The sequence below is a fragment of the Dendroctonus ponderosae genome, unplaced genomic scaffold (genome assembly GCF_020466585.1).
Source record: "Dendroctonus ponderosae isolate FM_Combo_2020 unplaced genomic scaffold, Dpon_F_20191213v2 Dpon_F_20191213_2, whole genome shotgun sequence".
Lineage (NCBI taxonomy): Eukaryota > Metazoa > Arthropoda > Insecta > Coleoptera > Curculionidae > Dendroctonus > Dendroctonus ponderosae.
This window is the reverse complement of record NW_026018165.1, coordinates 16847559-16866614: the sequence shown is the minus strand read 5'-3', so window position 1 is coordinate 16866614 and position 19056 is coordinate 16847559. Positions and strand designations below refer to the sequence as shown.

Sequence of the window (19056 nt, the reverse complement as noted above, 5' to 3'; positions counted from 1 at the left end):
TTTGGTATTAAATATCATACATTTTAGGGTAAAATAACAATCAAGTACATAGCAAATACCTCGTTTAATTTCCACATCATCAGATCGAGGCGTTGTTAAACGCCCAGTATCTCCTGAATTTGCATCGGGTTCCTTCCTTTCGTTTCTACGACAATGAAGCGCACGAAAACCGCTCCGAAAATACAGCAAAGTCCAAACAACCAGAACGACTCGGCCATGCCGAGCATTTCGCTAAGTATCGGAAATGCCAGAGTGACCACAAAAGATGTTCCAAAGCAGATGGACGATATCAAGGCTGAAGCACTGGATTTTACGTTATCTGGAAATATTTCGCTCAGCACGGTCCACGGCACTGGGCCCAGACCCAGATTGAACGAAACAATGTAGAGGAGCAGACAGGAGATGGGCAGCCACCAGAAGTATTCTAGAAGCCTGAACTCGTGCTTGTGGAGGAAAAAGTACAAACCAAGCAATATGATGGAAGCAGCAGCGCCCATGGCGGAGGCCATGAGAAGAAACTTCCTACCCAACTTCTCTATGAGGGAAGATGTGATGAAAACAGTCACAACTTGAATGACTCCAACTAAAGTAGTGGCAGCTTGAGGAGGAATGCTGCTGCCAGTTGCTCGGAATATGTTCTCCATAAATCCAGTCACAGCATTAATTCCGGAAAACTGCTGGATAATCAGCAGGCCAGCTGAAATTATAAAGGCTTTGCGCGTTCCTTTCGAATTGAATAATTCCGCAACTCCTCCTTTGGTCTTTGCCTGGAGGTCCTGGATGCGTTGCAACTCGGAAACATCATCCCGAGCGTGGCATTTGGTAAGGGAATGTAAGTTGATGAGCGCAGTTTCGGCTTCATCGTATCTGCTTGTCCTCACTAAGTATGACGGGCTCTCGGGGGCGTAAAGAGTGAAGAAAATGAGGAAAACTTGCAGAGGAAGGAAGCAGGACAAGCAGAATATCCGCACGGATAGAAAGCCGCCTATTGAGAACGGATAAAGAACCCCCAAAGCCACGAATATGCCCAGGATGCAACTGAACTTGCCCCTATTGTAATCGGCGGTAATTTCTCCTGTGTACATTGTGAGGACTGTAAACACTCCTCCGCTTCCTATGCCATATAGCAATCTGAAACAAAACCCTTTGTCTTTTGTCTGCATACGTGTACGCATAGTGCTATTAGCACTTACCTGCCAAAATAGTACAACTTCACCTGATCAGTAAACGCTAGAGTGGTTATTCCCACTATCATAGGAACAGCTATGGAAAGCAGCGTCTTTTTTCTGCCGATTTTATCCGCTAGGTAGCCGAAAAGAAAAGGCCCTATCGCAGCACCTACACATAGTATGGAAGCTATCAAGCTCTCCTGCGACGCGTCTATTGGCGTGCTTAGAGGGCTGTTGGCTCCATGCAGCTTCGGAAGCACTGGGGAGGTCCATGAAAAACCAATTCCTGCCGTAAAGGCTAACAGGTTGCCTGGAAAGAGTGCAAACTGAGTAAAGGTGTTATGGGTGTTGAGAGCATTTCAACTCTTAGTGTGCTTGGTGGATGTGGGAGGAGTGGAACAAAGGAAGTTGATCTTCTGTGGGCAATATGCAAGAAAGTCAATGGTTGGAGTAGGCCTGGGTAGCACAGTGGATTTTCAGATGTTTACACAGCGACATGCAGTAAAACAGAAGACGCTGTGTTTTTAAGCGGTGCAGTGCTTTCACTGTTTTTTCTTTGATTTTACTGAAAAGAGACTATGACGGACGCCGGTTGCGTTGTTTTAATGAAAGAAATGAAGTTCACATGTTTTTTTCTTGTAAAGCCCAGCAATGACTGGCCAAAAAATTTAAATTAGTTTTTTGACCTTCTTTGCCGACTGATTTTTCATTAAATTAAGTAGTGTAATTTTGCAAATTTTGATTTTTTTGTATAAGTTTCAGATCCGAAGTAATAGACATTTTCGACACATTCGAAAGGAATCGATTGAGCTCAAAAAACACGCATGTGAAATTTTGGTTTTTGGCCGAAATTTAACCAACGGTCGATTTTTTGAATTTTTTGAAACGCGAGGAATGCATCTAACTCATTGAATAACATGGTAGAAGTTTCACATCCGAAATAATAGACATTTTCGGCAAATTTTAGGCGTTTTTGAGCGTTTACGATCTTTAACCGGCGATTTCTTCCTTATTATTGACTCAAACACTTTTGAAATGCATATTTCTGACCATCATACGTCGAAAGGAATCGCTTGAGCTCAAAAAACACGCATGTGAAATTTTGATTTTTGGTCGAATTTTGTCCAAGGGTAGATGTCGATTTTTTGAAAAAATTCAAAATTTCTCAAAATGTCTTAAATTTTACATCATTTTCAGCTCACGGACGCGAGGAGTGCATTGAACTCATTGAATAATATGGGAGAAGTTTCACATCCGAAATAATAGACGTTTTCGGCAAACTTTGAGCGTTTTTGAGCGTTCACGATCTTTACCCGACGATTTCATCCTCATTATTGACCCAAACACTTTTGAAATGCATATTTCTGACCGTCATACGTCGAAAGGAACCGCTTGAGCTCAAAAAACACGCATGTGAAATTTTGATTTTTGGTCGAATTTTTTCCAAAGGTGAGGGTCGATTTTTTGAAAAAATTAAATTTTTTCAAAATGTCTTACATCATTTTCAGCTCACGGACTCGAGGAATGCATCGAACTGATTGAAAATCATGGTAGAACTTATATTCAGAGCCCATTTCGTTCCAATCTAGCTAAGAGGGCTGTGTCATCAGCGCATCTTAAGTTATTTACTCTCGTTCCCTTGATACTTAATGCCGATCTGAATCCACATTAAAAATCAATTTTTGGTGAGCGTACCACATCCTTGATGGATTGAGTATGGCAATTTTTTCAGCTGTTGTGTCTCCTATTCGTATTAATACTTTTTGGCCATAGTAGAGGTTTGATAATATTCTTATGTCTCTCAGGTCAATCTATTTCTTCATAAGAGTTTCAGTGCCTCTTTCGTCGTTAAAATTTGCATCTAATGTTTTCAGTATCTTATTTCTACTTTTTCTTTAACCATAATTCTTGGTATGTTTTCGCCTCGTCTTACTCGCCCAGAAGCCCGGATTTAATCCCCCGGGATTACCTTGCTTGGCTGTCCACTAATAACAACTTCATAAACAGCTCTGTTTTTGTCATAGACAGTTCAAATCCACACTTAACTGATAAAACTTCGGAGGACGGCTTAAACACATAATTGTATTTCATGATAACTGAGTTAACTGTGCAATCAAGTAATCTGTTTCGTTATTGTTTCAGGCACTTATGTGATTAGCAAAGTAGATGGACGGCAATTGACTAGTTGGCGAGAATGGCATACATCCAAAAATAGCGATGTTAATAAAACATTTAAAAAAATCGAAAATATAATGAAAGATAAACAGTCAGTTCATACACTTGAAATCGGTTTTATCATAGTTAATATTGGCAAAAGTTCAATTCAGTGTGTGAAAACGCACCAGGAAATAATCGCGCGCAAATAGTAGAAGAACATTTCATTTGAAGCAAATAAAACAATAAATCTTAACGAATAGACAGCAATTAAATCAAAGAAAAAAAAGTTTGGACTAACTATAATAATTGAATCAAACATATCAAATACGGAAACAAAATCAGTTAAAAACCTTCTAAATCTTGGATTGTTGCGCATGAATTGTAAATGCACTTACTTACCATTTAAGGCTATTAAATATTCTTGCACTACTTACCAGTAAAAGCTGTTCGATATAGAAAAAACGAATTGCCAGGTACGACTTGCTTGTCTGGCTTCAAACTTTGGAAATCATTAAATTTTGAATCAGCGCTCATTGTAGTAGGCGTATAAACGACTTCCGTATCATTTTTTAAATTGATCATCTCCTTCTTATCAGTGTTGATATCCATGCTAATTGGTACATTCTCCGCATTTTGCGAAATTTCCATCTTATATTCGGTCATGATTTTCACTGTTTTCGGCTTGTAAGGTTGGAAGATTGCTATTTTCCATGCCAGGTACACTATTATTCATTCATTGCTTGTTGCAAACTGTTCGCTTCATTCACGCATTGAGAAACTTTATAACACTCATCTTTCGACATTATATTGTCTATTTGTTACATTTTAAACCGTATTTGAACATGTAGCAAAAGTTAAGTCTGGCGCTTTGTTCCGAAAATATGTAAAGATAACCGTAAGTCTTTTAGCAAACAAAATCAATGTCTTCTGCTACTGGTTTCTATTTTTATAACACATTGAAGTTAAGCTTTATAGTAAATTGTAAGGGCATAAAAGCGGCAATAAAAGCAAAATTCTATAAGAATTACAGTTCATGTGATGAAGTTAAATAGCTATTTTGCTCTATTTCCAATAGTAATTTAGGGGAATGTGCCATCATTCTGAGCGCAATTTTGCAATAATTAGAGCTCTATTAACATTCTTCTGCCGCTTATGTTCGGAGCGTAAAAACGTCCTCTTCCACGAATATTCCCATAATTACAGCAGATTAAGGATGTAGTTTGGGATATGGGAATTCACTTTTGAAATACACGGTGTCGATTTTTGAATTTACAAAATATTGAATTATTAGTTAGTTGAAGTTTAGGGAACCTTTTTATGATCTATTTCTACGCTCTCCAATGTCTTGTTTTATACATAACGTAATAAGAAATAACATAAATATAAACATAAAAAAAATAAAAAATTAAACATTTCAACCACCGTAGAAGCATCGGTACAATAATTTATTGATTATAGGATAATTCTTCTCCAATTCAACGAATTCAAAATCAAGTTTCTAAATATATTTTTACCTTACGATAAGTTTTCCGAAATCAAAGGCGCGAGTTTCAAACGAAATTTTTCAAAAATTTTGCAAAATTCTACTTTAGTTGCGCTAAATACCAAAATTTGCAGGATCATACAATATCTTCTATACCGGACGACGGCCTAAAAGCCCGAAAAACCCATTAGTTTCAAGGAATGTCCTCGACAGTCTACCTCTTTTGGTAAAAAATACAGATTTGGCAAATACGCAATATTTTTCGATCCGCATCGCTGCGACATAGACGTGATAGACAGCGTGGACGTTTTGGCATCCTTTATTATCTTATGGTAAAGTAGTCATTTTCTATGAGTGAAAAGTTGTTAGTATGCGAACTACCTATAAGATAGTATTAAGTAGTGTTTACTTCCAACGCGTGGACCTGATAAAGTAGAAAATGTAAAAAAGTAATTAATTAATTAAAGTAAAAAGGTGTCAGTTTAAGAGCTTGGCTTGACCGCAAAAATTAAGCAATTAATTCTTCGACATGATAAGTTCTTAGTTTTTAAGAGTTTAATTTTTAAGAGTTTTTAAGAGTTTTATTCAAGTACATTTTCCATTCAACTGTTTAAATTAATTATGATACAAAAAGCAGGAAGATCTTTTAGAAAAGGATAATTATACTCTCATCAAACTGGTTGCCTAGAAACCAGGTTTCCCGTTCGAACAAACACCAGACAGTTGGGCATTGGACATAACCCCCAAAAAACGGTTTGTTTTGATCCAAGTGGGAATCTAAAAATATCCAAACAGTAATTGTGATTTCTTTATTCAGTTTATCGATGTGCGGATTTATAAGCTACTAAAAACAAAGAAGTTTTTCCAATTTTTAAACCCTCTAAAATGGAAGGGCCTGATAATCTTGACGAAACAAGTGATAAGGTTGGTTGGTTGTCTTCAAATTGTTTATTCAACGATAATTGCGTTTAATTTAAATATGTATCAAAGGAGGAAAATGCGTCACTGCAAGCTGACCAGGGTGAGGAATCCCTATCCAAAAGTAGATCAGTGGACGACGCCGATGGGGCCATATCAGAAGCCTCCATTAGCGAACATATTACGTCCAACAGTGGCAGCATTGAAAATGACCGTTCTTTTCAAGAAATCGAAGTGCTCCATCAAACAAGTGCCTTTGTCGACATCCTTAGTTCAGATCTTCATATTTCCCAAGAGCTGAAACCGAATTCTCTAGATTTAAGTAGCTTTGGAAGCAGCATCACTAACGGGCTCCCAATGAACACAGACAATGCTCCGGCAAGACCCCAAGCTTCAAGTGATGAGTGCGATAAAAATGTTAAAAGTATCCTAGAAGAGATTTTAAACAACTCCCAGTTTCACTCGGACTTTGACTATTCCAATTCCAAAGACGATAGCTTTAACCTTTTTGCTAATGTTAATTTCAGCGACAAAAGCTTGCTTAATATTCCCAATAACAGTATTAATCATGGCCCTGAAGAAACTGAGTTGGCGCGCTTTGACCTGCCTTTGGATCCAGATAATTATTTTTCTGGAACTCCTCTTGAAATAGATAGATTAAAAGATTTAGAAGAGATTGTGGCTGTGAAAGACTCTGCCATAAGTGCCTTAACTCAAGAGCTGGATTCTTTTAGGGAAATGAGTAATCCCACATTTACCTCAAGTATGGTTTCTGCTACTGAATATAGGCAGATGCAAGAAGAGTGCCATAATAAGGCAAGTAATCTGCATTTTGCGATTCTATGCTTTAATTTAGAAATCACTCAATCACGACTATTTGTCACTTTTAGAGCGCTTCTAGTAGCTCATTATTCATCTAATCTAATGTCAATAAATTTTCTGATTTCAGTTATTGGAATATAACAGCGCCATATTGTACAAGAACGATTTAATCCAGCAACTAAGTGAATCCCTTGATCAATCTGTGACAGAAAGGAAACAGCTGCTCATCCAGCTGGATAATTTTAAGGAACAAGTCGCTCAATTGCAAGAGAAAGTGATTGAAACTTATAAGAGTGTAGAAGAGCATACATGCGTTCCAAAAATCCAAAATGAAGAGAATAAACCTGATAGCGAAATATTGCTCAAATTGCGCAACGAAGTTATAGATTTACAGGTACTTCCCAATCGGGGCTAATTTAAAATTATATGTAACATTCTAGTAAATACTTTCGTTTTCTATTATTTTCTATTGCGTTTCAGCAAAAAATTATTAGCAACGAAACTGAACATGAGGGCGAAACGTCTAGACTTCGAGGGCTTTTAGAAAGTAGCACGCATGGTTCAAACGAGCTGATGAAATTGAAAGTCGAGCTTGAGGAAAAGCATGCCAAAGAAGTAGAGGAATTGCGCACATATTTTGAGAAAAAATGCGCTGAACTGGAAAAACAGTAAGCTCTAATCTTAAAAATATGCCAAAAATCTTCCAACGCTGTATTAATAATTTCAGTTATTCAGAAGAAGTTTTTAGTCAACAAAGCCGCAGAATGTCTGGTTCCAGTTCAGAGGTGGAACTGAGTGCGGATTTTCTCTTGTCGAGCCAGCCAGGACCAGGTGGGGATCACAACAGAATTCTGAAGAGCAAGGAAGATGTCGAAAAGCTGAAAGAAAATTTGGCCATTTTTGTGAGCAAACTTTCGAGTCATTCAATGGAAAATATCAGCGATAAACAGCTGGCCAATATTGAAATCGAAGTTAAAAACGAACTGAACACTTTGCTAAAGATTGGCGAGAAATTGGAGATTAAAGCCATAGAAAATAAGTATTTGGAAGAGATATCGAATTTGAAGTTTCAGCTGGAGGAGAATCCTAAACAGCCTGCAGATATCAGTTTTTCCACAGCAGTTCAGGAAGTGGTCAGTTATCACATTTATTTAAAGTTATTTTTGAATAACTTTTTTGTTGTAGGCAAGTTCTGGTGATTACGAGCTAAACGAAGTGGTTGAGAGCTACGAAAGACGCCTACAAGAGCAAATTGATTTGGCCAAAATCGACATAGCTAACGACTTAGCTAGTCAGCTACAGGTTAGTTCCTATTGAATTCGATAAAACTAGTGCTGTTTTATGCGATAAAAATAATGTTATTCACATAGAGGCTGATTTCTAATGAGTCTGAAGACGAAGATTGGCCCCCGGAACTGCTAAAGTTCCGCGATAAATTCACAAGTAAACATGAAACGGAAATAAACCACATAAAGGAGCAGCACAATAGTGAAATGACCAAATTGAAAGAAGAGCATTTTAAAATATTGAATGGGGCTCTTGAAAGGGCTCGGCGCAGGAGTTTACGAGATGGGGAAAGTTTGAGCAAGACAGATTTAGAGTTGCTGAAAGAAAGGTATAATGGTTTTACCGACATTTTTTTAGTACTTATTTTATGAACCTTATGTTCTTTACAGAGATGGACTGAAAAAGCAAGTAGTTTCGTTGCGAAACCTGCTATCAGAGCTAGTGAAGTATTTTACTCAGGCTGAAGATGAGCTGAACAATACGTTAGTGGACAGCTTGGTTAAGCGCAGTAACGACAGTTTCACATTGGAGCAGCTTGAAGAAGAACTCAACCTGGATGTATCTAGTGGAGGCACCACAAACTCGAGCAGAATCTTGGACAGTTTGTCTAATAAAACCCGCGTTCATTTGGCGCCTAATTTCAGCGATTTGATCAACATGATTGATTACCAACAAGATGACGATTCAGTTGATATAGCAGTGGATTTAAAGAATGAGCTGGGCATGTGTTTGGAGAAGTTGAAACACGAAGCCAATGCAGTTTTGGCTTTAAGCTCCCGTCCCAAAGAGGCCAGCAACATACATTCTCCCCAGGGAGACGAGCAGTTTTTGATCGAGAGGTAATTTTCATTTGAGATTATATATTTTTTTAAAACGTTTGGGCTTTCAGATTCAAACAAGATCTAATCAACTCCAATCAAATAGTGGCTTCTCTTGAAAAGGAGAAGGAGTTTTTGGAAGTTAGAGTTGATGAGTTGGTGGAAAAAGTACAGATCTTGGATAACGATTTGGAGCAGGCCAAGTACCAAATCGCGGAACTGATTGAAAATAGGCACGTGGAAGTAATATCAGAAGGTTTCGGTGAGAGGGACAACCCTGTAATGCCGGGATTGGGTCAGTAGTGTCGCAATTTTTAACGCAAACTTCGGTTATCAACTTTTTTATATTTCAGAAGATACCACTAGGGCTTTATGTGATCTTCAGGAGAAGGCCAGATCATTGACAACACATTCACGGGCCACTCTAGATCCAAATGCACTTCAACTGATCGAAGAACTGTGCCGTGTCGGAGAGAAGATAAAAGAGGAGTCGAAAAAAGAATTTAGAGATTTGCTTCAGCAGGTGAGTTTTGTGATTTCCTACTTCAACGGTATACGAAAAATTAATGATGGATAAAATTCATCTCTCACAACGAGGTAGCTTCAAGAAATCCTAATAATTTATGCACCAAACAATTCTTCAAAGATTTAACATATTTTTACGGCGTATTAAACGCATAGTGCGAGCTTAAACGTAAACTAAACAGGACTGAAGAATTATTTTGTGGTCAACAAGACGAATTTAGTGTTTACCTTTTGCCTCCAATGTCGGGTGTTGCATTTATTGGTGTTATTGAGTTAAATTTATGAATCCAATATCAATTTTATTTGCGAGTTATGCTTGCGGTTGTCGCAGCTGTGTTGTTGAAGGTATGTACGTTCCAGGTGCTTATTTATATATTTTTTCTTGATCGCCAAGTAACATTAAATGTGGGTATAGGTAGATTGAATTAACTTGAATCTATTTTAGACATGAAAATGATATACATTAAATTCAATTAGGAATCAAAATCAAAAAATGTATTGCATAAGTAAAGAAATTGAACCCCATAATCAAGTAAATTTCCGTATCATATTGACTTGTTTGAATGAGCAATAACTAAACAAAACTGTTTGGATCCGGAAGCCCACTATTTCTACTCACATTAGTTCAAGCATTTTTTTGTGTTCTCCAACAAAATAATAATCCCTAACCGCTCATGCCATTATCATGCCCATCCAAAACAGTGCATTTTAAATAGATTGAGGCAGCAGATAAAAAATACAAGGCAACGCAAAAGTTCCTGGAAGAACAGGCGGTGGAACGAGAGCAGGAAAGGGATGAAGCTCAGAAGCAAATCGATTCACTTTACGAGCAGCTGAAAGATCGAGAAAAGGATAAAGCCAATTGCCAAATAATGTCTGCAGAGGTAAGGTTGGAGGTGTGCAGGTTTAGAGCTTTGAGCTAGAATTGAAACTGGCTAGTTGATGATGCTTCTGATGTAAATATTTCCCGATTTTTATATGCATCTGGTATGCAGGCTAAACGCATGAAGATTGTTTGCGGGTTGAGAATATTTGCGTGTTACATACGTTTGCAGTTTTACTTGAAATGCTTTACTAATAGCCGATAATAATTGAATTGGCCAGTGGAAAGCGCAATATCTGGATCTCGTAAGTCTCATGTTTGACTTCATGCATCTTCAGCGCGAGCGATTTGTTATGGCTTCTCATTAAAAGCATTTTTGCTCACAATATTTATTCTAAAAATTATGATAAATAAAATGTTGATCGATATATTTTTCCTTTTTAAAGCGGTTGGGACATTCCAATTAATTTGAAAAAGAAATGTTTCCATCAGATGGTATTTTGCGAAATAGAATAAGAACAACTATAGGAAAGTGTGTGGAAAGTCCATGGATTGTTTGCTCGATGTTTGAAAATACATATTCATTAATATTAATAAGTACGTTTCTGTTGAGTTTTTTAAGAGCTCACGCCAATAATGCAGCATTTTAGTCACAGGAAATGCATTGTTCTTGATTTGATCGGTTTGCTTCAAAAATACTGCTACGAAACACCCAATAACGTTTTCTTAGATAACCATTTTTAACTTGAAAGGATTTTTAATTCCTTTTATTTGTTGACGCAAATTTTCGTGGAAAATTAATAATTGTTGATTTATTCTATTTCGCAACCCTAGCCGACTTAGCCACAGTTTACACGCATTCTCATTAGATCAGCTTTATCAATCTTTCCACATATCGCTTTGAATATTCATAATTTCAACTTATTTTGGATCACTTTTGCATGTTTGCGGGAATTGCGTTGGGCAGCATCATGTGAAGTCTTGCCGTAGCAAGCTTGAAGTAGACGCTTATCAGGTAAAAACACTATTATACGTTAGAACTCATTTAAAATATAGGATTTAAAAAAATTATTAACTTTAAAGAAGCTTTTTAGCTTCTAAACCAATGGCAATTTGAATTGAAAATTGATACCCAAAATAAACCAATCTGATAAAAATAAATTAACAACTTCCGACTTACCCCATGAATAACTAGAAATAACTATGTCTATTTCTATTAAGCCCTTTCCAGACAGTGTTTTCCAAAAGGCTCGCGCTCTATTTTTATCGTTGAGTTATTTTCGGTCTTTCCTCTCGTTGTGATGTTTGGCTTTGGTGAACGGCGAAAACAGACTTCCCTTTTGGTGTCCCCAATTTGTTTATTCCAGTGTTTTCACTTTAATTAGCTTTATTAGTTAACAGGACTAACAAGTGAAAAGTTTTAGTCGAGATTAGTAGTGGCTATTTTGGAAATTGGACTTTCAGGTGTGCAGGTAACAATCAATGGCATTGCACAGCTTTTAGTATTTGGAAGCACCGTTGGGTTACAAGTGATTTATAACGTTTATTATTAGATAGTTTTTTGGGCGTTAAAATTGTATTGAAAGTTCCGCATTCACCAACTAAATATCCTGTTTGTTTTCTGAATGCAATGAGAAATTTCAACTCTTAACTACAGATTCATTCGCAAAAATATTGAAAATTATCGAAGTTTCACTGATTCCCTATATTCGTATTTTCTATTCAATTGCATTTAATTTAAACAGCGCGTTTGGAATGCTTTTTGAATTTATCGCATTCTTTGTTTACCTCTTCCGCTATTTACGAAGCACTTAACCGGCTCGACAGGGCCAAAGCTAAGATATAATCCAACTATCGACGTGAAAGAGTGTTAGTTGATTTTAAAATTTTCATCCTGAAAATTTTTCAAGATGTTGAGTTTGTGGTTTTCAATCAACCACATCGGTTTTTTATCGAAAAAGGTAATCAATTGTACCATTTCCATATAAATTAAAAAGAAAACATATTTAAAGCGGTTATTTTTTTTGCAATAAAAGGCTGAACAGTTGGAGCAACAGATCCAAGAGCTCAACAGCTGCCTGCAAGATCAGCAGCATAAATACAAAGAGCTGGAAGGCGAACGTGATGAGGCCGTGGAGAAGATAACGATTCTTCGCGACATAATCAAGGATTTAGAGCAGCTGAGCGATTCGAAAGATCGAGAAATTGAAGAACATTTGCACTACTTGCAGAAACTAGAATGTATTGTCAATCAGCAAAACGAGTCATTGAACGAATATAAATTGTTCACTGCCGGAGGGAATGTTTCAGATATTCAGAATCTGCGGCAGCACTGTGAAGAACTGGAGGAAGAGGTTCAAAAGTTGAGGATCGGAGCGGAGCTGGCAGGCAGCGAGGGCGAATTGAGGCAGATAAAAATTCAGGTAAGAACATTTCTAATTAAAAAATCTCAAGGAATTCAAGCACTTTGTTACATTTCAGTTGTTTGAAATCGAGGTCAGTCTGGACAAGAAAACTAAGGAACTAGAGCTACTTCACTCGTCTGGAACCACGAGCTGTAGCTCACCATCTGAGGACATGTCCGTTAGAGATTTAGTAAGTCGCAAATCTTTTAAGTGAAACAAAATACAACTTATGCGTTTTTTCAGATCAGACCCCAAACACCCAACTCTGCAGTAATGGATGAATGCGAAGTGCCTCTGCAGCAATTAGCCAGATTAAAGGAAAAGCTACTCAGGCATTCCAGAGCAGAAGAAGCCGCAATCAAACGAATGCATGATATGGACATGCAAATTACTAGTCTTAAAAATGAGAACGACGAAGCCAATAATGAAAAGGAGTTTATGAAAAGGCAAATCCACGAGCAGCTGGTGCTCATCAGCGACTTCCAAATTCGATTAGACCAGCAGAGAATCAAGGCGGAACATATCGAAAAGCAAACCAATACTTCGTTGGAAATCAAAATCTATGACCTGCAAAATGAAATACTTGACCTGCAGGTAGACAGTTAATTTCCTAATTAATCTTCTACTACTAAAAAAACGGCGTTTCAGGAGAAAATACAAAGCAAAGACAAAACACTGCATCTTCAGGAGCAAATCATCAAGGAAACTCAGCAGCGGCTTCAAGTAGCTGAAACGGAAATAGCTTCAGAAAAATCCGACGAAATTGTCGTTGAAATGCAGAAAGAGCTAGAAGCGCTTCGACGAGAGAATCGCATGCTGAAAGAAAAATCAACAGACAACCAGATGTTACCAAACCTGGTAGAAAATATAATACAGGATAAAAACAGTGAAATTGAGAAACTGAGGGACAAGCAGGTGGAAACTGAGCGGTTGTTGTTTAGCTATACCTCCTTAAACTTGAACTCCAACGACCTGAAAACTCTGGCAAACTTGAAAAATGCTGGCGGCTCTATAGAGCAGCTAATTTCCATTTTAGATCTAAGCCAACCGATCGATCAAGTCCGACGTTGCGCCAGCAATAAAACGGACGATTTTAGGGATCTCGATCACATCTCTATGAAAACCACCGAGGAGACCAGTTTGTTAGAGAGCTGTTTGGAGCCTGAAATTTCATCAATTCAAAGAATCGCGCCGTCGAAATTCAACCGCACTCTATCTGCGTTAGGTAAGAACAATTATTTAGCCTTTCCTAATAGTATTGGGCGTTTCTTTATTTGCTAGGAAAGTCAAACTCTACGCAGCTTAACCAGCGATCAGCAGAAAAGAGAGTGCATTTCAAAGACCCTCAAAGCAGTAGCGATTTAATTCAGCAAATCGAGGAGCTGAAAGCGGAACTGGCTGATAAAAACAAAATGATTCTGGAATTGGACGCAAAGTTGCGAATATTAGATGAGTTCGAGAACAAAATCACCCTGCTCCAGGGCCGGTTGGATGAGACCGAACAAGCACTAACCAGTGCCACTGCGACTTTCGAAAAAGAACAGCAGGATGCAAAGGACAAAGAACAATTACTGGGAGTACAGCTGGCTGAAAAGAAAATGCATTTGTCCGAAAAGGAAAAAGAAGTGCAAGCGCTCAAAGAAGATTCGGTCAGAAAAGATGAAATGTATTTAAACCTAGCCAAAGAGAAGCGGGATTTAGAGCTCTACATGCAAAGTTATGAAACCGACAGCTTATCCAACTTAAATAAAGCTCTAGACGAGAAGAATTCAATTATCGACAAGCTTCAAATGAGCCTAAAGCAATTACAGGCAGAATTTTTACAATTGGACCATTTGAACAAGCAAATAGGTTTGCTTCAGCAGGAAGTGGCGGCACTTCAAACAGTCAAGCTAAGTTTAGAAGAAAATCGGGCTGCCGCCGCTGAAGAAATAACGAAGTTAAAAAAAACTATTGCCGATAAGAATGTTTTCATCGACAATATGTCGCATGAGTTGGAAAGTCATCAGCAAAAAATTGAAGCAAAAGAAACGGATTTGCAAAACATGAAGCAGAGTTTAAGCGATCGCGAAAAATCTATTGCGGATTTGCAAGAAAAAGCGCAAAAATGTGACGCTCTCATTGTGGATAAACAATGTGACTTGGATATACTGAACGAGGATTTGAAGTATTATCAAAACCGAGCAATCGAGTTGGAGAATAATCTGAAGGCTTTGGAGACTCCGGTGCCAAAAAAAAGTCTACAAGAGGACCAATTGAAAATTTCTGAGCTAACCAAAGAAGTTGCGCACCTTGAGGAGCTAATGCGCGAAAAAGACACCATAATTAATCAGATGACCGAAGACCATAAGCAAGTTCATATGAACATTAAAGCTATTGACAATAAAATCAAAGAAACTGGAAATATTTTTGATCTGTCTAATCGGTAAGTTGAACACTACAAAGTTGTGAGAGCCCAATTGATATTAATGATTTTGTAGGTTGAAAAACGAACAGAAAAAGAATGCTGATTTGTTCATCGAAATACACAAGCTGAAAGCCGTTTTGTACAATTATCAAATAGCAAACAATACGCCAGTAGAAGAAATCACTGGCCAACTCAAAAGGGAATTGGAATGTGCAGCAGAGTTAGACTCCCACATTTTAACCGCTGTGAGTGATCAGAGTCTTAGTTCAATTTCCGAAGGACAAGACGCTGAAGTGCATATGTAAGTTACCTATTAGTTCGTACTAWTTTTTATTATTTGAAAAACTGAAATGTCTTTAACACATAATAACGTTTATTTATAGGAAGTCTCTCACTCGGCAAAAAAATCAAAACAAACAGCTYTTGCGGACCAATGATTTGCTGGAGAAACAGAAACTGTCGTTGCAACAACAATGTAACAACCTCCAGCAAACGCTGAATGAGATGCAAAACGCCATAGAAAAAGAAAAAATGGCCAACAAACTGACTATGATAGAGGTGAGTTATGCAAGTGCAAACGGGGATTTTGTAAATTTTGCAGTTCTTTAGCACATACTCATTTATAGCGAAATATGAGTGCGTAGATTCTGAGCTTACTTTACAGTATAATTTCATTTTAGGACTCCAAATTGATGGAACAGCTGCGAATAAAGTTAGAATACGCCTTAAACTATCAAGAGCAATTAGAAAAACTGTTGAATGAAGAAAGAGTTTGCAGAAGAAAGGTTGAGATTCAATGTGAGGAATTGAAGGTAAAAATATGGCACCCTTTATTTTCCTTAATATTAGTTCCATAAACCTCTAATTTGGCAGAAGCCGTCTAGCAGTTCGGAGTCGACCAAATATAATTCGCTTCCCACGCAAGATGCCCGTGAATTGTCGCATCTTAAAAAGGAGCTTAAAACCGTAAAAGAAAAAATGACTCAATTGTTGATGGAAAATAAATCGTTGGATCAAAGCAATAACGAATTGAAAAGTAGCGTCAAATACACCAAGGAAATGCTGGAACTGGAAACGGAGCGAAATAGAGCGCAAGAGGAGAAATTCAGGATACTTCAAGACAAAGAGCGACATTTATCTGAAGAACTGCTTCGGAAGAAATTTGAAATGGAATTGAAGGAGCGTGAAGTTGAAGAGAGTAAAATCAAAATGGTACGTTGTAGCACTATTTGTATCAACGTTGAACAGTTGAATAATGTAATAATTTTCAGGATGAATTGGAGCAAGAAAAAACACTGCTCAAGAAACAGAAAGCTGAAATTTTGAAAACGTTAAAAGAGCAAGCTGCTGCAGCTATCGCTCCCATGGAAAGTACCGTGCCTGAGACTTTGGGAAATCTGATCAAAGAGCTGAAGGACAAATCAGATGAAAACAAACAACGATTGGAATACATAGAACAGATCGAACGGGAAAAGAAACTTCTTGAAAACCAGTTACGAACTGAAATGATAAATAGTGTGAACGGTAACATGCCGTTTGCTGATTTGGTGGCAAGGGTAAGTAAATTCCTGCGGGCTATTTGTGAAGGTAAAAGTGATAAAAAGTTGTTTCGCAGTGTAACTATTTATTCGCCAAAAGTCTGAAACTAGAAAGCGTGAAGAAGGCCTTAATATGGCAGAAAAGGTACTTGGTAGATTTTTTGCAAAGTCACCAGAGGCATTGCCTAATTGAAGTGTTGCCCAATCAGCCCCATGAAAACTACTGCTTGCGACGCAGGCATTCTCCCATACAACATTTCAGGTAAATAATATCAATTATTTGCAGAAAAGGGCTTTGGGTTGATGCCAAAGTGATTATTTTAGAGCGGCAGTATATACAGTGATTTCGATACAACGGATGCAATTTCTGGTGCGGCGCTGGCATACTGGTATGAGGAAATACGAGAAAATCAACGCTCGCCATTATCAACGATCCAAAGAGCGATTTTTGCAGGAAAATCCTGGAACAACCGCAAACTTTCAAGTGGGCCAGCCTGTGTCCAACCAGTATTTCCCACATAGTCCTTATCAAGTAAGTTCGGTGGTTTATTATTTTTTAGTTGGGTTTGAGTCGAAAGCTAATTTGTTAGGCGAACAGTAACAATCCATTCCGACAGAATGCAGCTCAAATGTTCGACGCGTCCAGGCCAGTTTCACCAGCTATAAGTGCCACATCTGCAGGAAGGGATGTGGCTTGGTCAGGTAACACACCACCTTCCAAAGATAACCCAAGGAACCAGAATACTGGAATACAGTAGGTTTTTTACATTTTATCTGACTTCTCGTTTATCAATGAAAAGTGGCATACTTTTTGTGTTGAGTCGGGCTCTAATTTGAAGAAAATACGTTTATTTTGCAGGTCAGAAGCTAGTAGGGAAACATTTGCGCCCCTTCGAGCGCCCCACCTTTTATCGCAACTGCACGAACGAGTGGAGCAGATCCAAGAGAAACTTAGTTTGCCATTTTCTGCAGATCTTACCTAGATCTTGTAACGAATTTGTCGTGCAAACGACCATGTTCTGGTCATTTTGCTGCGAAAATGTCAGGGTGCAATTCTGCAAACTGAATGTGATGAAAAAGGCTGCAGACAAAGGCTCTAGATTAAGATATTTGACTCTTTCATTGTTAACAATGGGGCATTTTGTAAGTCTCTATAGAAGAGCTGATTGATTTGTTATTTGCCCTCATCCTATCTGTGCCATTCAAACTGAGCTTAACCAAAATATGAATTAGTGAACATCTGATGCCTAAATCGCTCTTTAAGAAGACACAAATCATAAGGCTAACATGACAAAGTTAGGACTAATTATTGCATTTTTGATGACCTGAACTAGACCTGCAGGTGTTGGCTTACAATGTTCTGTCAATATGTACATATTGTTTAAGTTTAGTATTTTTTCACTTGCCAAAAATGGCCAATATCTTATGGTTTTCCTGTTTTAAGTTGTTTTTGCGCAATAAACATGCCGTTTTATTTTGGATGTCGTTTCTCACTCCCTAAACGTACTTAAAGTACACTTATTCAAGTACATTTTTAGAATGTAGTCAGATAAAATTTGCCTTATCGCTCGAGTGGTGTGATTGATAATTTATTGAAACTATTATTTGATATTCCTTTATAAGTCCACCAGGATGGGATTCTGTAGTGCTTTGATTGTAATGTTTATGGCATCCTTTGGTGAATAGGAGATTGAATCACGTGTAAACGTAACTGCAACTAATACTTTACAGGTGTTGTTCTGACTGTTGAATATTGCACTTTGTGCGCATTTGATTCCTGCATAGAATCACACGCTTGCCTTGATGAGGATCTTCTCAACGCCACTGGATGCATTTCATTTTGGATCAGCTACAACGGAAATTGTAAGCAAGTTCAGATCTGCGATTTTTTAAGGTAAAGGAAAATATTTTCAGTAAATTTATCGTACGCCGGCTGTTGGGAACCGAGTTTTGGATCTTGCGAGGAACTGATTGAGTACGAAAAACTGCAAGGATTTGATGCTGTATGTTCGATTTGTTACAATGATAATTGCAATGTTGGGGTGAAGTTTTAACTTTTTTAATAACAGGCCGAAACAACCTTTATTAATTAATTGTGCAACATCATTCATATTGTGTAATTATTAGAGTTGATTTTGAGAAAATCTTGCGACTGTTGTTTTTCAATTATTTTATTGCCATTTTTATTATTATAGTATCACTGAGAATAGTCGGTCGCATCTGAACAAAAAGTTAGTGCGCCTAAAAACAGGTTGGGATTTGACGCAGTTTTCTTACTGGCCCGTTACATTTTAGTCATTATTTCCAAACTATGGGTTGAAAAGTTGTATTGAAGTTGAAAATTAGATTCAGTCTTAACAACGTGTGAGGAAATTCCGGCAGTTTTGACCCAGAAAGCGAAATTTGAATCAGACATTTACCTGCAAGTATATTCAGTCGTATAGTCGCAAAATTTAGTAACAAATCACTAACTAACTATGTTTAGGAAATATGTAACACTGTAGTTTTAATATAAAGTCTCAAAAGCACATTTATTTTCATAGATGAAAGACACTGTCTGAAATCCTTGTTCTATGGTCTGAATCATAAACGTTTGATGACAGAAGTTTGTTTTGCTTAACGTAACCAGAGTTAAGTACTTGTCTCTGACTTAACCTCAAACTAACTAGCGCATGTCATTTAAACAACGAGTCGAGTTAGCATA

General features: G+C 37.6%; 2 protein-coding genes across 8 annotated transcripts; one reads left to right on the top strand and one right to left on the bottom strand.

The window, feature by feature from the left end:
• Positions 1–47: 47 nt before the first annotated feature.
• LOC109536640 (facilitated trehalose transporter Tret1) lies at positions 48–4113 on the bottom strand. The gene is made up of 3 exons (XM_019902940.2): positions 3761–4113; positions 1194–1479; positions 48–1131 (listed from the first exon to the last, which is right to left on the bottom strand). Exons 1-3 carry the CDS (start codon positions 3987–3989, stop codon positions 96–98), a joined length of 1551 nt encoding a protein of 516 aa, XP_019758499.2. The 5' UTR covers positions 3990–4113; the 3' UTR covers positions 48–95.
• A 1358-nt stretch (positions 4114–5471) lies between these two features.
• LOC109536669 (GRIP and coiled-coil domain-containing protein 2) lies at positions 5472–18880 on the top strand. Of its 7 annotated transcripts, none has more exons than XM_019902982.2 (29): positions 5472–5733; positions 5800–6543; positions 6677–6943; positions 7030–7217; positions 7277–7682; positions 7735–7851; positions 7920–8164; positions 8226–8675; positions 8726–8949; positions 9008–9177; positions 9896–10063; positions 10970–11017; positions 12039–12243; positions 12313–12425; positions 12484–12597; positions 12651–13001; positions 13056–13632; positions 13689–14832; positions 14888–15115; positions 15198–15372; positions 15495–15626; positions 15688–16026; positions 16086–16370; positions 16430–16614; positions 16677–16884; positions 16943–17106; positions 17212–18030; positions 18084–18215; positions 18267–18880. In XM_019902982.2, the coding sequence occupies exons 1-27, from the start codon at positions 5695–5697 to the stop codon at positions 17333–17335; spliced, it is 7410 nt and encodes a 2469-aa protein (XP_019758541.2). In that variant the 5' UTR covers positions 5472–5694; the 3' UTR covers positions 17336–18030; positions 18084–18215; positions 18267–18880. The 7 variants fall into 7 exon arrangements, with proteins under 7 accessions (XP_019758541.2, XP_048520137.1, XP_048520138.1 ...); XM_048664178.1 differs by having other exon boundaries at positions 5473–5562; positions 5627–5733; positions 12039–12425; XM_048664180.1 differs by having other exon boundaries at positions 9011–9177; positions 12039–12425.
• The last annotated feature ends 176 nt before the right edge of the window (positions 18881–19056 follow it).